The sequence below is a fragment of the Falco punctatus genome, assembly GCF_963210335.1.
Source record: "Falco punctatus genome assembly, chromosome: 9".
NCBI classification, from domain to species: domain Eukaryota; kingdom Metazoa; phylum Chordata; class Aves; order Falconiformes; family Falconidae; genus Falco; species Falco punctatus.
The window spans coordinates 14,231,359-14,250,271 of record NC_137589.1 but is presented as its reverse complement, the minus strand read 5'-3'; the positions used below and the strand labels follow the sequence as shown (position 1 = coordinate 14,250,271).

At 39.1% G+C, this 18,913-nt stretch overlaps 1 protein-coding gene across 3 annotated transcripts in view; it reads right to left on the bottom strand.

Annotated features, from left to right (window-relative positions):
* Positions 1-18,913, bottom strand: part of GRID1 (glutamate ionotropic receptor delta type subunit 1) — a 550,527-nt gene that overhangs the window by 34,439 nt on the left and 497,175 nt on the right. For all 3 annotated transcript variants that reach the window (XM_080402703.1, XM_080402704.1, XM_080402705.1), the window contains 3 exons: positions 18,652-18,849; positions 16,346-16,670; positions 15,117-15,255 (listed from right to left, as the gene is read on the bottom strand). In XM_080402703.1, coding sequence (XP_080258829.1) covers positions 15,117-15,255; positions 16,346-16,670; positions 18,652-18,849 — 662 coding nt within the window. The remainder of the gene's footprint in view (positions 1-15,116; positions 15,256-16,345; positions 16,671-18,651; positions 18,850-18,913) is intronic.

Below are 18,913 nucleotides of genomic sequence, written 5' to 3'. Positions count from 1 at the left end.
GTTGGGAAAAAAGTAAACCCACTAAACTTCTAAGTAAAAATAAAAGCAGCGGAATTGATTTGATAATCTTATAACACCAGTATAAGCCCAAGAAATGCCTATGAACTGAAACCTAGAATATAAAATCCTATCTGAAAAGAGATTTATTTCATAAAGTTATCACCAATGAAAAGCAATGAGCTGAAAAAGAATTCAGCCTACTGTGGACTGCAGAAAAGCATTCATATTTTGAGACATAAAATTGCTCACAACTACTCCCTCCATGGATGTATTGGACAAGACAATGAGAAGAAATGACAATATGTTGTTTGTCGTTGGTGACCACATCCGTCCACCCACTGAGAGATGTGCTTGGAAGCCAAGCCAGCTTTGCAGGATCAGCTTCTCATTTGTACATCCTCAGTGACAAAACAGTCTGCAAAGCTGAATCAAGGTTGTGGGTGGTAGTGTATTGGTACAGATAATTTCCACATAAGCAGTATATCTTTCCATTCAGAGTCCTGACCTGAGTACCGTTTATTTCTTTTATATCCATTTGCGAAGCTGCAAAGGATTTGAGCCTTAGTCCGTTTTTCACAGATGAATAGTCATTAAATTTTACTTAAAACTGGAGATTGAAAGTCTATGAGTGGGTAGTGTATTGTCTTAAGTCATCTGAAACTGAGTTCAAAATTCCATGTAAAGACGCTCCCTAGAGCTAGTCTGCCCAAGCTGAGCAATTTAACTGGTGGAAGACGGGGGGGGGGGGAAGAAAAAAATCCATCTGTTATAGATATCAATTGCCATGAGGGGATGATAGCCTCATTGACTTGGAAACTCACGTGAAAATTTTCACCAACTGAATCCAAGTTACAAAGGCACAATCCCACTTGACAAAGGAACAAAGAACAGCTTTTAGTGCCCCTAAATATTAGTGCAACCAATACTCAATAAGCCTTCAGATATACTGGAAAGAGCAATACATATAGTTGAATAATGAGAAAGCATTAGAATTGGCCTATCTTTAGCACTTTTGAGCCTAAAAAGCAAATACCCATCCAAAAAGCCCCTCAAAAGGTATTATGAGAGATATCTATAAATTTCCAATATTTGTTCCAGGTCCATATAGGAATGTTACCTGGGCATATTAAACTGTATGTAAGGTACATAACTAAAAGATGGGCCATTAAAAAAATTATTTTTGGTGAGGTCAATAAAACTGTTCAAAGCATTGTTAGAATGAAACTATAATGAAAGCAAGTTTATGTCCACATCTAATAATACTAGGCATCAGAAGAATTAGTTCTAATTTGTGCATCTCTGTGACTTTCTTTGAAATTATGAATAATCAAGCTGAGCTCTTAAATCAAACACTAATTCGCCAACTTCTTTACAGTGAAATGATCAACTCCTGCATGTTCCATTTCACTGTGAATCAAGTCACTGTAAATGCTCTTAATTCTGTTTCAGTGCAGTGACGTGCAGAGCAATGGGTTTCTTCAGCAAATACACTAAATAAAATCTTAATTTTACCGATAGAGGTAGTCCAGTAGAAACTGGCAGCAGTACTGGCCTGCTTAGAGTACGCTTTGCAGGATCAAGTCCTTCACCAGCAAATATATCATTCTACAGCTCATATAAAACTCATTTCATGGGTGATCCATGAAAAAAAAAACAACACATCCACTTTACTCTAAACAAAAGCCTTAAAAAAGAGAAAGCCTCATGGGACTTCCTACAAGGGAAGCCATAAGCATTGTCAGATTAAACTACAGTGAATCAATGGAGTTGCAGCCCTTCACACCAGGACTAAACATTTCCAAACCACTGGAGACAAACAGTGCAGACAGTTACGGCTATGTATGTGCTTGTCATCGTCAGTGGAGCAGGAACAGCTGCTACACATGACTTCAAAGAAGCAGGGACTTTTTCTCCAGTGGAAAGAACAATCAATTGTGTCACAGAACACATTGCCATATCAACTACATACTTTTACCATAGTTAAAACAAACAGTGATTGAGGTCCTTAGCAGGTAATGGCACTGCAGCAGCTGTTTTCATTATGCTAACGGTCATCGCTGCCAGAAGCACAGAACTTGTGCAGCCTCCACAAAAATTTAATTTCTTTAAAATCACATCCACTAGCCTCAGTTCCTACATGCAAAAGGAATTACAAGAAAACTGAACTAAGCCGTCTTCTAAACTCCCCATACAATGCTTTCACTGCAGATTGAGTGTTTTCACTGGGACTCTGTTCCCGCAGAGCTACTGCATAATTAAGTTTTAAAAGAAGGGAACAAACGGTATGTATACCCACTGAAATGTGAAGAAAGTCGAGTTGTTAATAAATGATACAGTGTCATGTTTATGATTTTAATAGTAATTAATTACTAGCTACACGCATTGTATTGGCAAAACATTTGTAGGATTTGTGTACTTTTGAAGCATCTGAGATGCAGCAGAAATATACTCTATTATCATCACTTGAAATGTCACTTTTGCTTTACTGATCTCAGAACAATTTGCAGCACTTTTGCTAAAGTCAAAGTTTGGGGAATGTAGGACAAAAATCCATACAAGTAGGCTGTGTCCCATTGCTCACAGAATTTTATCTTCCAGTGGTTTATTTAGGAAACATGCCCATTTTCAAAAAAAAAAAAAAAAAAAAAAAAAAGACTTACTAGTTTTTTTTCTGGCTGGGACTCAAATTTGGATCTAAAAATCAAACTGGATTCTCATCATCATCAGTAAAACAGGTTCTTCTGTAAACAAAATTAGACTTCTGGTTATTCCTAGCCATTGCTATTTCTAAACGATGCCCTCAGGACCACCTCGGCAACTCCAATCATCTGCAGTGATCTGCACGAGTGTGACTTGACTTGTCGCTGGATCATAGAAGTTCATTTTGCCTAGAGCTGACACTGGCTCTGCTCCAGCACTCCACATAAAGAAATCTGTTAAACAACTAGAAATAAGTTAAACATCTCCTGATTGCCAGTCCAGTGTTTCTAACTATACTTCCAACCCTCCTATTCTCCAAATCTCCTCCAGGCAATGAGAGCATAAGTCACTTAGATTGCTGCTTTTTCCATTAACTAGGGGTGGGGTTTTTTGCTTATTTGTAATAAATCTTTTCTTTCTGGATGTCCTATATTTTCTATATTGTTATCATATGGTAAAGAAACCATGATGGTCCTCATGGTACAAGTTACAATTACTTTGCTTGAAAATGTTTTCTAAAACAAACAATAGCATAACATAATTAATAGCGGTAGCGATGGAAGCTAGATTCCAAGAATTTGCATCTCAAAGCTGCATCCACTGGCACCCCATAGTTTGTGATCTCTGGATTAAGTTTCTGTCATGGCTGGGCATTTAGGATCGCATCTGAGTTTACGTGATGTCTAATTGAGGGAGTGAAGTCAGAAGACAGTCATTCCTTTGTATTTACAAGGGGCACCTATAGGTCTCTTCTTCATCACCCCATTTTCCCATATTTCTAACAAATTAATACCCTTGAGATATTACCCAGTTTAGCCACCATGTTTGCAATTTAACAATGAAAAGTAGTAGACAGACCAAGAGGCATTCAGAGTAATCATATTAGATGGGGGTTTTAAGATGCAGGTTCAGGTTTTCAAAAGATGGAGTTCTAATTTGTGTGCTCAGATCCACACTGAACTACTACATGACTGGGCAGATTTTCAGAATGGATCAAAGAAAATTTTGGCATGGCAGCACATCTTTAGGATGTTTGCAGATTCAGTTAAAAGCCTGGAAGGGGATTCAGAGCAGCTATGAGTCGCTCCTCATCCTACAAATCCAGAATAATCAGCCTTGCTGAAAAATCTGGGTTAGCCTGGTTCCTTTACTCACACTCCATATTCCATTCAGCAGTGAGTGGGACATTAAAATGCAAGGAAGAAAACATGAAAACATCTCAAGAGCTTGTAGCATGTTTGAGCTGAAGAAATACATCAGTTGGAGTACCTTTGGATATTTTTGTGCTTTACTTTCAAACCACTTTGCCATTGTGACCTTTCTCTGAGTAGCTTGAAGGGTTAACATGTTAATTAAAGTAAGGTATTCTGCTCCTTAAATTATTAATTAAAATAAAAAATGCAGCTGGTGTTTAACAGCAACTCGGTCCCAACAGCAGGTTTTAGTCACTTCACCTAAATCAAACATATCATAAAGTTGGCATGAAAATCATATTGTCTGAATCAAACACATCTGGCAACTGACACATGCTTTTACCTATAACGAAAATAACAAACTACCTTTATTATTTATGCAGATGCACTTTAAATTGTTTGCTGTGCTGATGTCTCCTACCACTCACATTCGGAAGCTGAAAATCTTAATGAAGATTAATGATTAAGATCGAGAGGGAAGAAATTGCTTTCTTCCTTCTTAACTGGTCTTATAAGTACTGATATCACTGCCATTCTGTTTTCCACTCAGATGACAATCTTTTAGCTTTTTAATTAAATAGAGTGGTGAACGGATAAGCTTGGCATCTTGGTGCTGGCTTATAAAGTCCTTACTCAGGGCGAGTAGTACTTTATACAATGACTGTTAGGATATCATTATACTGTGAGCAGTTCCATTAAAGTCCATGAAATCCCAGTGTGGGATAAGGTCCCGCTCAACCCTTTATTAAGTTTTGATTTATCAGGAGCTGTCGCATGCTGCAAGAATAAGAATCTTGGTGCAGAAAGCTCTGGGCTGCTGCCTGCGCCACTGTCAGCAGGCTCACAGCTGGGGTGGAGAGACTGGATGAATTCACACAGCTCAGATCTGTCAGAGGTACAAAGTGATGCTGGAAAAGTGCTTCACACCCTTCCCTTACCACAGGGAGTAAAGCAGAAGCTATCGATGTTGACAGAAAGAGGAGAAGAAAACAGAAGAGCTCTGAAGAGGCATCTTGATTGCTAGAACATGTGCTGGGTACTCCTGGGAAATCAAAACATAGGGCTCTTCATTAATACTGAAAGCACATATAGCATTCATCAGTTATTATTGATGTCTAAAGTGCATGCATTACATATGCATATTTTAAAGTCTAGAGGCCCACTTGCCTGTTTCTCAGAGGAGCCAGATGGCAAGCACTTGCTATATGGCGTACTTCCCACCTCATCCTGATGTGGAAAACGAGGTAAACAGGAAAAGAGACCTTTGCCCCTCTCTCCTCACCCTGAGCATGAGTCTCGCCTGAATACTGAACCTCAGAAGCACTGAGAGCACTGCATCAAAACCAACTAGCTGTTCCTTATATTGAGATTAATTAGTTTATTGGGTAGTCTAATTACATACCTTGAAATACGAGCTTGGAAATTGCATTACTGCCATATGAAAGAAACATAGTAGTTAACATCCACCCTATTCTGACTGATGTTTTTCTATTATTTTTTTAGATAGATATGACTATTCATAAATCAATTAAATTAAATCAGTGGCTCATTCTCCTAGGCTGGTTTTAATGGTTTAGAAGGCAAACAACTTTAGTGCATGTGATTACATTTCTTTTAATGGAACTTTGGCAGCTGTATCAAAATAGCTTTTGTAAGGCAACATCGTTCTCTCTCTCATCTCCAGATGAGTCTGGAAACGCTCCTGTATTATATTATACGGGGGCACGTGCGCAGAAGGGAACATTGCTTAGTAAGGCAGATGAGCCCAGGTAGTGGAAAGAACATATGTAATCCTTCCCTTAGCAACACTATTGTTTCCAGAAATGTTTTCTTTCACTCTAGAAAGTCTTTTGCCACAAAGGAACTAAGCTAATAGGAAAGCACTCATGGTAATAAACAGTAGCATCTTAGTTTCCAGGGAAACAAGGAACCCCCAGCTCCTTTCCCCCATAAACATCCATAACCTGCATCTATAGAAAGTGTGCTTCAATGTGGGTTTTTTTCTTTTTCTTTTTTATGTCATCTGGAATAGTTTCAAAATCTCCTTAGAAGGATATTCAATTTTTAAAGTCTTTTCTTTAAATGGCAAGTTTAGAGTTTTCTACCTCATGGCAAGATGGTCTATAAACATTTTAGAATGTATTGGAACAACTTTTATTTTGGAAGACGAAATACTGTCCTATATATCATTTAAGGCATTAAGAGTTTAAGGTGTGAGAGAGCATGATCTTCTATCATGGAGACATTTATAAGGGGAATGGGCGCTTTAGATTTGAATGAAAATGTCAAAGAGAAAAGTAACGAGATTAAAACCATTTGCAAGACAATGAAGCTCAATACCCAGGGGTGGGGGCTGGGGAGAAAGTAAGAGTAACCATAAAAATAATGAATTTCAAAAGACCAGACCTCTACAGATATCAGGAAGTGGTGGAGAAAGCCTCTTAGGAAGTTGATTTAAAGGACAAAGGTGTACAGAAGGGCTGGCAATTCCTGAAAGAGACAGTATCAAAGACAGATGCAAAGTATTCCAATGTGAGGAACTATAAGAAAAAAAAAAAATATAAGAAGCTGGTATAATGTCAGCAAGAGCTCTTTCAGGACCTAGAAAATGAAAAGCATTGGTGTTTTCTAAGTGATCATAAAAGAGTGCAACCATTTGACTAAATATGCCTACATACTACAAATGCATGAGAATCATAAAAATGCATGAGACAAAAAAAAAAAAATAAATCAGAGAACCAAAACATAAATCCTCACAACACCATTTAATCTATCTTACATGATTTAAGATGTTACTGCACAAATCTGTTTGCATCATCCCTCGACTGAAGATCCTGTGTCCACAGCAGATCCAACAAAAAGACACTTACCTTGCCCCAGCTATCCTATACAAAGTTTGATTTCTTAATTTATGGTGGGTTTCATCAGCACAACATGAAACAGATGTGCACTGAGCTCACCACAACTGAAACTCATAACCTTGCAACCCACAGCATAGGCATGCTCATTCTTTAACCTCTGAAAGAACGGATGCTGAACTTTGCTCCCAGAGATCAACTTTTTATTGCAGGCTATTAATTCAAAGCTTGCAAGGTGAAAGACAGATCATCTAAGTGGAGTGCAGGACTGGCCACAGCACAGTGACACTGGTCACTGTTAACCAACCAACCAGCCGGCACTTCGGGAAGGTGGCTGGGCAAGCGTTCTGCCTCTGCTCCTGCTGGAAACTCCCCTTCTTTCCCCTCTCCTCTCTCCATCCAAAATCATCTAAAGAAATACACAATTCAGTGCATGTTCCTTATACTCACAGTCAGTCTGCTGACATTGAATATATGATAAGGAACAGAAGGTGGGAAAACTATTTTTGCTGCCAGGTGGGTGAGAAAATTCGGTGCTGAACCACCATGGTATGAGAATGACAGAACCGCCGCTCACGTGGAGATGTTGATGAGGAGTTGTGCAAAGTGAGACGACTTTTTTTTACACAAGCAAATGAAGCATTTCCAAAAATATGCAACAGATTAGCAGAGTTGGAAGCTCATATATGTCCTGTCTGAGCTGACAGCAAGTAAGAAAATAGGTACAACTTTCCCTGCTTACAAGTAGGTACACATACTTGCAACTTCATCTCATTGTTTCACAGGAACTAAATTACTGTGATAAAGTGTTTACTAATTATTGGCAGTTCTGGAAATGCAATTTACTTGTTTGTTCTGGCTGTGAGGATGCTTTCATAGAGACCTTCCGACTCTGGACAATTTGGAAAGCTATGCAGAAATATGCAATACGTTACTCTGTAACAAAACAACCTGCATGATTTATGTAATAGGATCCACTGTTACACTACTGACTCCGACCAACAAAGATAAATGGTAGAAAATACAAGTAATTTTACAGGATTTTTGTTGTTTTTTGTTTATTGGTTGTTTTGGGGTTTTGTTTGGGGTTTTTTTGTTTTTTTTTGTTTTTTTTTTCCAGGCCACTGTTTCACCAGTAAGTGTCATGAAGATATATATATCCAGGTTTTACCTGGCTTCCCACTTTAAGAGTCTTTGCTTAACTACTCTTCTGACCCACAGGGGCATGGAACAGTATCTGTCTGTCCAAAAGAATAGCAAGCAGGCAAACACATGGAACAGTATGTTAACATGCAAAATCAGTTGGGCAATTTTGCATTGTAGGTCAAGTAAATAGCTACCTTGAAATATCTAGTGGAAAAAAAACATTAACGCTTTCACAGGAGTGAAACTCAAATACTCAAGCACACTGGCTAGCCTACTTTAATGGTTGTTCCTCACCCAGAATCCATTTCCAAAACAGAATTCACCATGAAGTTTTCCTTCTCAATCCTGTTTTTGTTTTTAAAAAATGATGGGTTGAGGTAGTCTTTATGGTTAAAAACTGTCTAAAACTTTAAGGCCATCTCGGAATTCCTATAGTAATAATTATTTTGCCTTTTTAATATCCTGTTATATTAGATTTTATTATCAGTTCACATAAGACATTAGATCAGCTTCTTTGGAGAAAAACAATAGAAATATACATATCCTATTGGCAAAAATATCTGATTGTGCAAAAAACTTCTGTTACTGCATTTTATACTGTTTACCCCTTAGGAGTCAAACAGAAAATAAAACCCAACAAAATAAGCCATAGGTACTATCCTTGTAATAAAAAGAAACCACACTACAACAAAGAAGGTGGAAGTCAGGGACCAATGGAAGGTAACACATGCAGGGAGCGTACAGCTGCTGCACTCTATGGATGGCCAGTGAATCAGCTATATTCATATGAGAAAGTCTGACTTAAGAGGCGACTCAATCAGAGCTGAAAAAGGACTGTATCAAATCTCAGATTTGAACCAATCCTTGGATTTTTTGACGGGCTGTCATGAGGACTACTGCTCTTGCTAGATTTTCACACTTCCAGAGCAGAAGAAAAAAATAATAAAAAGTCTTTTTATTACCTGCACAGATGGTAGGTTTTGCTAACATCACATCTGAATCATTTTTTTTCTCTAAACTGTGCACGCATCTGAACATTAATGCCTCAACCCAGTTAAGTCACAGAACTTCCCGGTAACAAGAACAAATGAAGAGATGCTGTGATACAGCTGTCATAAAAGTAGAGTTGAAGAGGGTGTGGAATCACAGATCTCTTGGTTTGCCATTGATCTTCAGTATGTGCCACATTCTTATAATGGCAACTGGAGAGATGGAATCCAAGTTTGGTTTTCAGCTGTGCGTTCTCATCTTACCCAGAAAAATGTCCTTGGGAAATATTTGCACTTATATGCTTGCCTGCTTGCTCAATTAAAGGAGTAATTAGGATCCATTTTAAAGCATGGTTGAACGACATATGCCAACATTCAGAAAGCTTTTTAAAAGGCTCCAGACTTCGCAAAGCCTTGGGTTTCCCAGAAGCACCCACTGGGCAACACCATCAATGACAGTGAAATGAACAGATAGACAATGGGGATTCTAGTACTGGCAACAGCACAGCGTCTTGTCCTGAGCAGTGCCTGGAGGCAAGTGGCTGCCAAGCTCTGCCCTTGAGCACTGCTACCCTGCCACACAGGCTGCAGAGCATTTCCTGTGACCTTGCTTCCACATGGTCTAAAGAGGGAATGTTCTGGAAAGAAAAATCTTTTGAGTTTTTGTCCTTGCTCATTTCACTTGCATCTTTCTCACACTCTGTTTTAGCCTTCATTTTTATGGATGAACTTAACCTAGTTCTTTGATGATTGAAGCTTTTGCTCACAGGCCATAAATAATAATCACGATAACTATTTTTTATCATGCTCATTCATACGTGCCTCCTGCCAATGTGCCTGAGGTGCTGCACCGACACTGCAAAACACACTACAAATTAAACATAACAAAAGAAAATCCAATGAAATATTTAGAAAACCATGTATGATATGAACAACAGAAAGGCTGTTTCCAAATACAAGGAATTTCAAGGCAAAATCTCAGCAAATAGAGGGATTCCTGTGAGGTTCTTGCTACCAACCCTATCAAATCCACTTAACTACAGCAGATGAAACCTTTGTTCATTTCCCTCTAGCTGGCATCTTCAAAACACTTTTCTCATTTCCTTGTAAAATATTTTCAGATTGTTTCTGGTTTGTATGCAACCCAGAAAATCTATCTTTTTTTGATACCTGCAGAGCTATTATAATATGGTCATTCCTGGCCATCATCTTTAAAGCGGCTAAACTGACAACACGCCATACAAGATATGAAAAAAAAAAAAAGTTAAATCTGTTACACAGAAAAGGAACTGAGACAGAGAGGAGGCTAAGCTTGCCGAGATCAAACAAAGCTTGTGGTAGGAAAAGAATCCGCACCCAAGTCTTCTAAGTGCTAGACTATCACCCCAACTAAGCTGCAGTAAATATTCAGCTGTCAGCAAAAGACATGAAATCTGGGGATTAAAATGCAAATAAGGAAATCCCAAATTATGAAACAGCAGCTGTGAACTTAAAAGCGGATATAACATGCATTTGTGTGCAGTCCATGCACACACACATACAGATACCATTCAAAACTTCCATAAGATGTGCAAATGTTAAGGATCAATTTGATAAGATCTTAAATTGAAACTCTTGAATTTTCAAATAGCCTATGTTTTTATGTCCCATTTTTCCTGCACGGTTCTTAACCTGTTGTCACATAAGCTCTCCTAAACCTGAGTTTCAGAACATCTGTGCAGCTACTGAAGTGCATGTAGTCTGCTTGTTAACAAGAAATGAAGCTGGAAGTTAAGTCACTTCTAATTAAACTCATAATTACAAATGGAAGGTCAGACAGCAGATCCAAGGGCTGTTAGAAAATGTAATAAGACAAAAGAAAGAACAAACTCACATGTAATAATTCAGCCCCTTCTTGGCAGACTGACCCATTAGAAGACTTATCAGCTGTGTACAGTTCTGTTCTGAAGGCAAATACTAGAATGACAAATGCAAATCATCTGGGTTTAAACAAGTTTGTCAAGGATTAGCACGGGTTCTAAACATTACCTAGATTTCTAGTCCAAAACGAAAATTAAGATTTGCTCATTTACAACGTTAGAACATGGATCACAGCTTCCTAGCCTGAGCTCCAAAGTGGTGGCCACCAGCACATTCGCAAAAAACGCCTTCTCTTTTGGAACCGGGTAACATCTCTCTCTTCTGCCGACGTGCAGATGGGAATTCTACTTGATGGTTCACTGCCCTGACTGTGGGTCTCCATGAACACAGAAACCCTGATGTAAGCTCTACATTGCCTTTTTTCCCTTGTTGCCAGGTTGGGGCAGAGGGAAGATGCGAAGAGCACGAGGTAACCTGGACAGAGGGCTCAGGGAATCCGTATTAAAAGAGCAAAGGGGTGCAGAAGTACCATCTGCTAGCGAGTGGAAAATGGAAGAGAGCCGAGGAAAGTTCACACTATTTTCTGCTAATCTTGACCTCCTGAAGGGCCAGAGGTTTTTATGTGGATCTCAGACTCCACACTCTGACCCTCCCCAGCACCCTGTCACACTGGGACAAGTGATGAGCACACAGGACACGCGAGGAGCAAGGAAGCACATGCAGCCGGGCCAGACCAGGAAGCTGATGTCTCTCCCTGTTGCCATGCTTGTGAAGAAGCCCCTGAGGGTTTGGAAAAATCCAAGGAGAAGGACTTTTGTTCTTTCCAAGGTTGGCACGTTCCTCACATGGGATCTGGGCACCCGGACAACACAGCGCTTGGGAACCCGTTTGGGATTTAGGAGGTCTGTGTCAGGAAGTACAGAAATACAGGCAGCATATCAAAGCTGCTTTCTGCCATGCCTCCCACCCTGGGGTTTTCACTTTCTGTGAGCCACTGGCAGTCCCTGAAACCCATGGCAGGGTGGAAAAGCCTTGTGAGATTTGCCAATACCAGATTTTTTTAAAAAAATATTCCCTTATTAGCAGGCTTTCATCTGACATTGCAGCTCTAAAAATCTGCCTTCCAGCAGTTCAACTTTGCCTCAGTGAGTGTTTCACCAAGGCCACACTAATAAATATAATTTATGATTTGTGTGACACACTTGTTTTGAAGTGAAATTGTGGAGATAATGATCACTGGATTGATTGACACCTAGTTATTCAATCAAACATACTCCTATTCCACTAGTCACAGACCACACATGTCAAATTTGATGCTGAAACAACTTTTATTAGATATTTTGGAGAGGGATTGGGAAGAAAATCGGTCTTGTAATGAAAATCTTAACTATGGTGCACCATAATACTTTTTTTCTCTCCTGCTGCCCACATAGCAGCAGCAGTACTGAACACCAGAGGACTTCTCTATGGAGGGTGACATAATGGCACGCATTTATTGAGAGGATGGGGGGTTGATTTCTTAACAAAGGATGTATACACAGATGGATTTGGTAGTTCTCAGGTGGTGAGCAAATTTTGAGCTATAACTCATTGTGCCTCTTTGGGTGGGAAGAATGGATTTCACCCGAGTATTCCTTTCTTGGTCCATGAAAGATATGATGCAGGCAAGCTGAGTGGCAGATTTAGAAAGGCAAGAATAGCCACTCCACATTATATGATGCTGAAGCTGAGTAGTACTGGGAGCTGAGACATGAAGCCACGATGCCTTCATGTAAGGCAGTAATTTACTTTCTCAGGAACAAATCTGACACAACTTTTTATAAGATGTTTCACCCAAGGAGTGGGGATATGAAAATATCTTCATCATAGCTTAGTAATGGATGAAAACTCAACAAAGATTCTGAAGAGCTTATATCTTTACCCCATCTCCTCTCTTCTAAGGCACTAGCATTTTTTGATGAGTAGCAGGATCTCAGAGAGATTCTGAAAACTTTGTGAAATAGCCACTGCAAGCCAAGACAAGCAAGTCCTTTAACTGTCTCAGTTATGCCAACCAGTGAGTGATCAAATCAAAGATCTTTCTGACAGATACCATTTAAGATTACCTTGGGAATGATTCAGGTGCCTAAGCCACAGCATCTGGGACCACTTAAGACACCCCAGGCAATATAAATAATCCACATTGCGGCTGACAACACCTAATAGAGACCCCTGCCCTTATAGCCAAGTAGCTGAAGCACAGGCAGTGAACCTTATGGCAACTAAAATTACTTTAGACATTTATGTTTTGACACCTGAATTACTCTGCTGGTGTTTGCAGTTCTCAGTAGAGTGCTTTCTTCCTTCTGTATCCTCACCTTGTACAAGGGGATGTGATAGTGGGAACTTGGAAAATGGCATCTACCATTACATATAGAAAGGCATTTAATTATAAATCTTCAGCTGCCATCTCTAACAGTAGAGGGGCGCCTGAGTTCTGAAGTCCCAAAAATACACTGAGCAGTTCCTTAACCCAAATAACTTCTCTCCTCCTCAAGATTCTTAGCAGTGTCCTTTCGTTCTAATAAGAAGGGGAATAAAAACCCCTTATAAATGTTGTAATAGCTTTGCCTTAAAGGTTTCCTGTAATTATTCATAGTTCTGCTCTTAAACCTGTGTCTATTTTGACAGACTCCTCACTGCATTTCACCCCAACTTTTGCCCTCCTCTGAACTTTGCTGAGTTTGGGGAGGTGCTCAGTAAACCAAAGGGACAATTTCTTCTGCCATGAAGGAACTAGAACTTTCAGAAATGTTTGAGCACATCATTATTCAAGCTTTCCAGACAACTCTTCATGTCTTTGGTTTCAAGAGCAATTTATTCATTGAGCTTAACCTTATTCCTATTACAGCCAGGCCTCACAGATACTCTGTGGTAGCTTTATTCTATTTAGTTTCTCATGCTATCTCCATAAACTACCTGTATTTCTTGTTTCTATTGCTGTTAAAACCCACTTATTTTTGCCAAACTAACAGAAAAATAATTTAAAAACAAAGGTGGTTATGATTTTGAGCTGGTTTTATTATTATTATAACACTATAGCCATACAAAAGTTACATTACCTGCAAGTATGCAATGGCAAGTTCAAAAAAGGAAATACCGTTAAACTCATATTTATGAGAAATGCACTTATGTCCTTCTGTGACGATACCACAGAGAAGGCAAAAAAAGAGAAGAAAAGAGTGCCAGCCTCACCTAAGTGCCAATGCTTCTGTTTCAGGAGCTGAGCACAAATATTAGTCCCAGTTTTCCCGGTGCAATCCCAAATGAGACCGACAGACTAACCGTGTCACACTCTAGCACCTAGGACAAGACCCTTGGCTCAGCATTTTCTAGAAGGGGACACTGTGTCGCACTGTCCTTTGGCCACCTCTCCACCCCATCACCATCAGATCAAACATGAGATATCAGGCTCTAGTCCTGCCAGCACTGACTGCAGGTCAACAGCCCTCCCAGTACTCCATGCCAGTGTCAATGTGGAAATATTGTCCATGTTTTGAGAGAAAAAAATGAAAACATTCTTCAGTCTTTACATTTTCTGAAGAAAAATGAATCACCTACACACACACACACGTTGCCACCAAACCACCAGCAGCCCTCTGGAGCTGCTCAGAGCCCTGGTCTATTGAAAACATTCTCATCGGGTATGGATTAGTAGGCAAACAGCAGGGAAAAGAAGTCAAAGGTGCAAGATAAATATGGTTTGTTACAGAAGCTGTAATTTATCATCACAATATTGCCAACACAACTGTAGAAAATTATATATAAATTTAATAAAACAACTGCTGTATTATATCTGCTATCCCGGAGTCAGGTTCAATTATCTTTTCCTCCTTGAGAAAAAGCTTTTTCTGCAAACACCACCACTGAAACTGGCCATTTATATTTTAAAAGACGGCCTATGATAGCTTACATGCAAATAATGGTATAAACAACAGTGTATATCAAAATATTGAGGACATAAAATCACACGGTGAGAAGTGAGCTGTTCCCCAGAGGTGGCAGTTCCCTCTGATGTTCAACAAAGAAATAAAGGCAGCCAAAGCAGTGAGATCACTAGTTAAACAAAAGGCATATAAACATGGCAGACCTCTCTTCTGGAAAAATACACAGTTAAAAGTGCCATTGTCCCCTCCATGCACCTGTCAAAACTGCTTGGGGGTTGCTGGAGTGAAGGTGAAGGAAGAGGGAGAAGAGAAAAACAGCCACTGCAAATAAGCAGAGCCTTTTATTAGAGAGTTATCTCCTTCTTGCAAGAATGAGTGCTCGAATGGATAATACCTTTCTGTGAAATCCAGGTTTCCAGCTTCATGTTAAGCAGAGGCTCTTACCTTATGGGATTATCCATCCTTGATACTGTGAGAAATGCTGCTAAGTTTGCTGTGTAGGAAGAGCACACGATAAGGGTGAAGAGCCACCAGCTTCCCATTACAATACGCATCGCCACAGAATTTACAGTAGATTCACTCCCTACAAATCAACAGAGAAAATGAGTCTCTCAGCAGCTTCCCTTTATGGTCACCTTCTGTGTGCCCTGCTATGTTAAACTCAGTTGTGCTACCCCTCGACATTTTTGCTCCCCTCCCCCCCCAGACTGCCCATTCACTGCGAGAAAAGCACTGCTTCCATGAAGGCTGATAATTTACAAACATTTTCTCCAGCCAGCCTCTTGCTCTAGATACTGTTCTAGAAAAAACTTCTTTCACAATATTTCCCTTGGGAATTGTTGAGGATAAAATCTTCAGAAGACGAAAAATACTCTAAATAAAGAAAGTTTAACGGTGAAGCACAGCTAATATGCAAGAATTAAATCATTACAGTGCTTCGTATACAGTAGCATTCTGTTTTCAATGACCGCTTTGTGTTTGGAAAAGAACTGCAAAACCGTCTAATGGTTCCTGTGTTCTCTGTGCTGTATTTAAATCTGCAAAGACTGAAACATTAGTGTCATTACTTGTTACTCCTTACAGCACTTGAAATGATGTGAAGACTTCTTTCTAGCAGGCTTCAAGCACAGTTCTGCCCAAACATTGTTGGGAGACCAAACCTCACCATACAGCTGGCGCTAGTCACTTCGGTGTATGTTTATGCTGGTTATATCTTACTGTATTTAAACCCATCACATTTTCATATTCAGTTCAAAGAATGAAAAGATATACTGTCTCACATTAGTTCCAAAACATATACATTTCTAAAATTAAACAACTAGAAAGGGTGCTCGTTTCAGAGTTGGAGAACTGCTGTAATTCTGCACCAAGCAGCTCTGTAGTTCATTTATTGTATGATAATTTTTTCAACGTGGAAAAACCTGCTATGAGTGGGTTTTCTGGACTTACTGAGACAGAAAAGCAGAACATAACACACACTCCCACCCACCCCCAACTTACCTACCTCTTCCCACTTTTCATCAGCTGGGCTAATAAAATATATTACCTGCCTGTACAAGCCTTCTTTTTCATCTTTCGACCATTCTGGCCAAGATCAACACATTCTGACCTGCTTTACCTAAGGCGGGATATTTCTGAACGTCCATCAGTGGTGTTTACAAGAGAGTAAGTACCTTGCTGAACAAAGGCGCCGTACACGACCCAGATGGCACTGTGGAGGGTGGAGGAAGCAGAAGGGCTCGGCTGGGAAGCGTTCTGCGCCCTGACTGCCTGGATCCGGTTCAAGACAAATATCAAGACGCCAACTATAGGGATGGCTGCAGCAATGCAAGCCCACACCGCAAAGTCAAAAGGAGCAAAGAGAGAGAAGATGTTGATTTTTTCTTCAGGCTTTTTGATTAAGATTCCCACAGAATAGTCCATGTACCGCTTGCTGAAGTCCACAACGCTTTCTCGTTCTGGTGTTATAGTGATGGCTGAGATGGCTAGGTCTGCTCTCTGCAAGGCAAATGCAAGAAATCAGATCTCTCCCTCTCACCATGAATTCAGCCAGTGTGAGCCTTAAGGAGAAACTTCTTTACGAACCAAGTGAGTCCATGCATTTTTTTCTATAACTTAACACTTAGACAAAATCAAATAAATTGTCTAAAAAGAAAACCAGAATCAATTTCATCATTTGAACATTAGTTAATTGCACTGGCCTAAAGCAGAGTCATGAAACATAACCTGCACATACTCTAGAACATAAAGCATCACCCTGACTCCTCTCTGGAATGAGTGCAACTTATTTACCCTTTATCCCTCAATTGTTTTCCAAAGGATGCTTAAAGCTGCAATCCATATTAAGCTGGTGCACTGCAAGCAGTAAGAGAAAACCATTTATTTAGCTCGTGTATTTGATAGCAAGGTGCAAAGAGCTAACGTTTGTTGCTCTCCCTGCAAAAATGCTAACTTACCATACTCGTGAAGGGATTTTGTATGACAACTTGGGGGAACACTGTGTTTGTTCTTTACAATGAATGAAGGAATTGCAAAAACTAGTGACTGGAAGAATGCACCAAAGGCAACTTAGCTCTTGAAACTGCTTTGACCTCAATGTTTAAAGCAAGTACGTTTTACATGTAGGGGGCCCTTAAAAAGTATGCAAACTCAATGAAAGATAAACCAGGAGTTAATAAATAATATTCCCAAAGCTTTTGAAGAGCTGCAACTAGATTTTGAATATGTTTCCATCTCAATAAAAACAGTTATATACTTTTTGTTTCCTATCTCTAACTTTTCTTGGGAAAGTAAATACTTTGAAATCCTTTGGCATCAGTGGAAAAGCTAGTAGCAGAAATACCATTTAGAAAATACCATAATAGATACTTTGTTGTTTGAAAGAACACAATTTCCAAATAAATTTAACAGAATTTCTTACCACATTTTCAAATCAATGAAATTCAAACAGCTTATGTCAATGTATAAATAAGTAAAATCATCTTTATAATTTCTAGCACCGGCCAAGAATATCCCATTATCATGCACACGTATGCTATTGCTTTAATCACTTCTATTTCTTCCTAAACATCTACTTAGTAGATACTGAGCCACCAACTTACTAGATAATGAGAAAGCTTTCACTTTCAGTAATAACTCCACTGCAGAAGAGTAACCTTTTCTACAAAGGGCAGCAACATGGAATATTAATTCCTTTGATTCTCCTTCTTGATTAACATTTGTCCCATGTCAGATAGCAAGAACATGAACAAAATACTCCAATTTCATTCTCTGGGAGATTCTAAGCTATAAACTTCCCCCATTTACTTCAAAGGAGTTCAATTAACTTATTCCTGATTCGCAAGACTGTAATTAAAAAAAGAAATTTGGTCCTCTGTTTTAAATGAATTAATAATATTGAGATCAGCTTAAATTCTGGTCCTTCAAAACATTTTTAATGGTGTATTACTGGGCACGCTTTTTCTGTTTTGTAGTCAAACAGTTGATAATTATCAAATGCATGGTCACAAAGTGACCCAAATAAAGTCACACCTAGAAACAAGTAGCAAAGACATAATGACAAAAACTAAAATAATATTAATTAGTATTTTAAGAAGAATACATGATTTTTGCTCTATTTTCTATAGTCATCCACTTAACACTCACATGTGTCCTGTCTTCTTATGCTTACAGCTATGTAAACACATGGATTTACACAGATATAATTTATGTCAGGAACAGCTGAGATTAAATAGAACAAACGACTTTCCAGTTCCTATTCTGTATACAGGGTCTTAAATCTTAAATTACAGTTTACCCCATATTCAAATTACCCATAGTGTTCTGCACTGGCGCTTTTATCCTAATTCATTCTCTTGTAATTTGGAATGGAGGAAGGGGAGAATCCCCTTACAAAGGTTTGACACCGTAATCTGAAAATAAGTCTTTTTTTACTTTTTTTTTTTTTTTTTTTTTTAAATACAGCTTCTTCTCTGCGCACCTTGTTAATGAGTTCTCCAATCATGCCATTCCAGGAACTGTTTTGGAGCTGCTGTCCGTATTTGCCATCAGGAGCTTGATATATCTCATACTTGAAGCCCAGATTCTTGGCAAGTGCATCCAGAACATCAATGGAAAATCCTTTATATCGTTTTGGTTGCCCAAGAATGTTCTCCGCCACCATCACAAAAGGTTCTTCCTGAGAACAAAACAGTATCTTAACTGATACTTGAAACAAGTTTTTTAGTCTTCTTGTCTTAGCA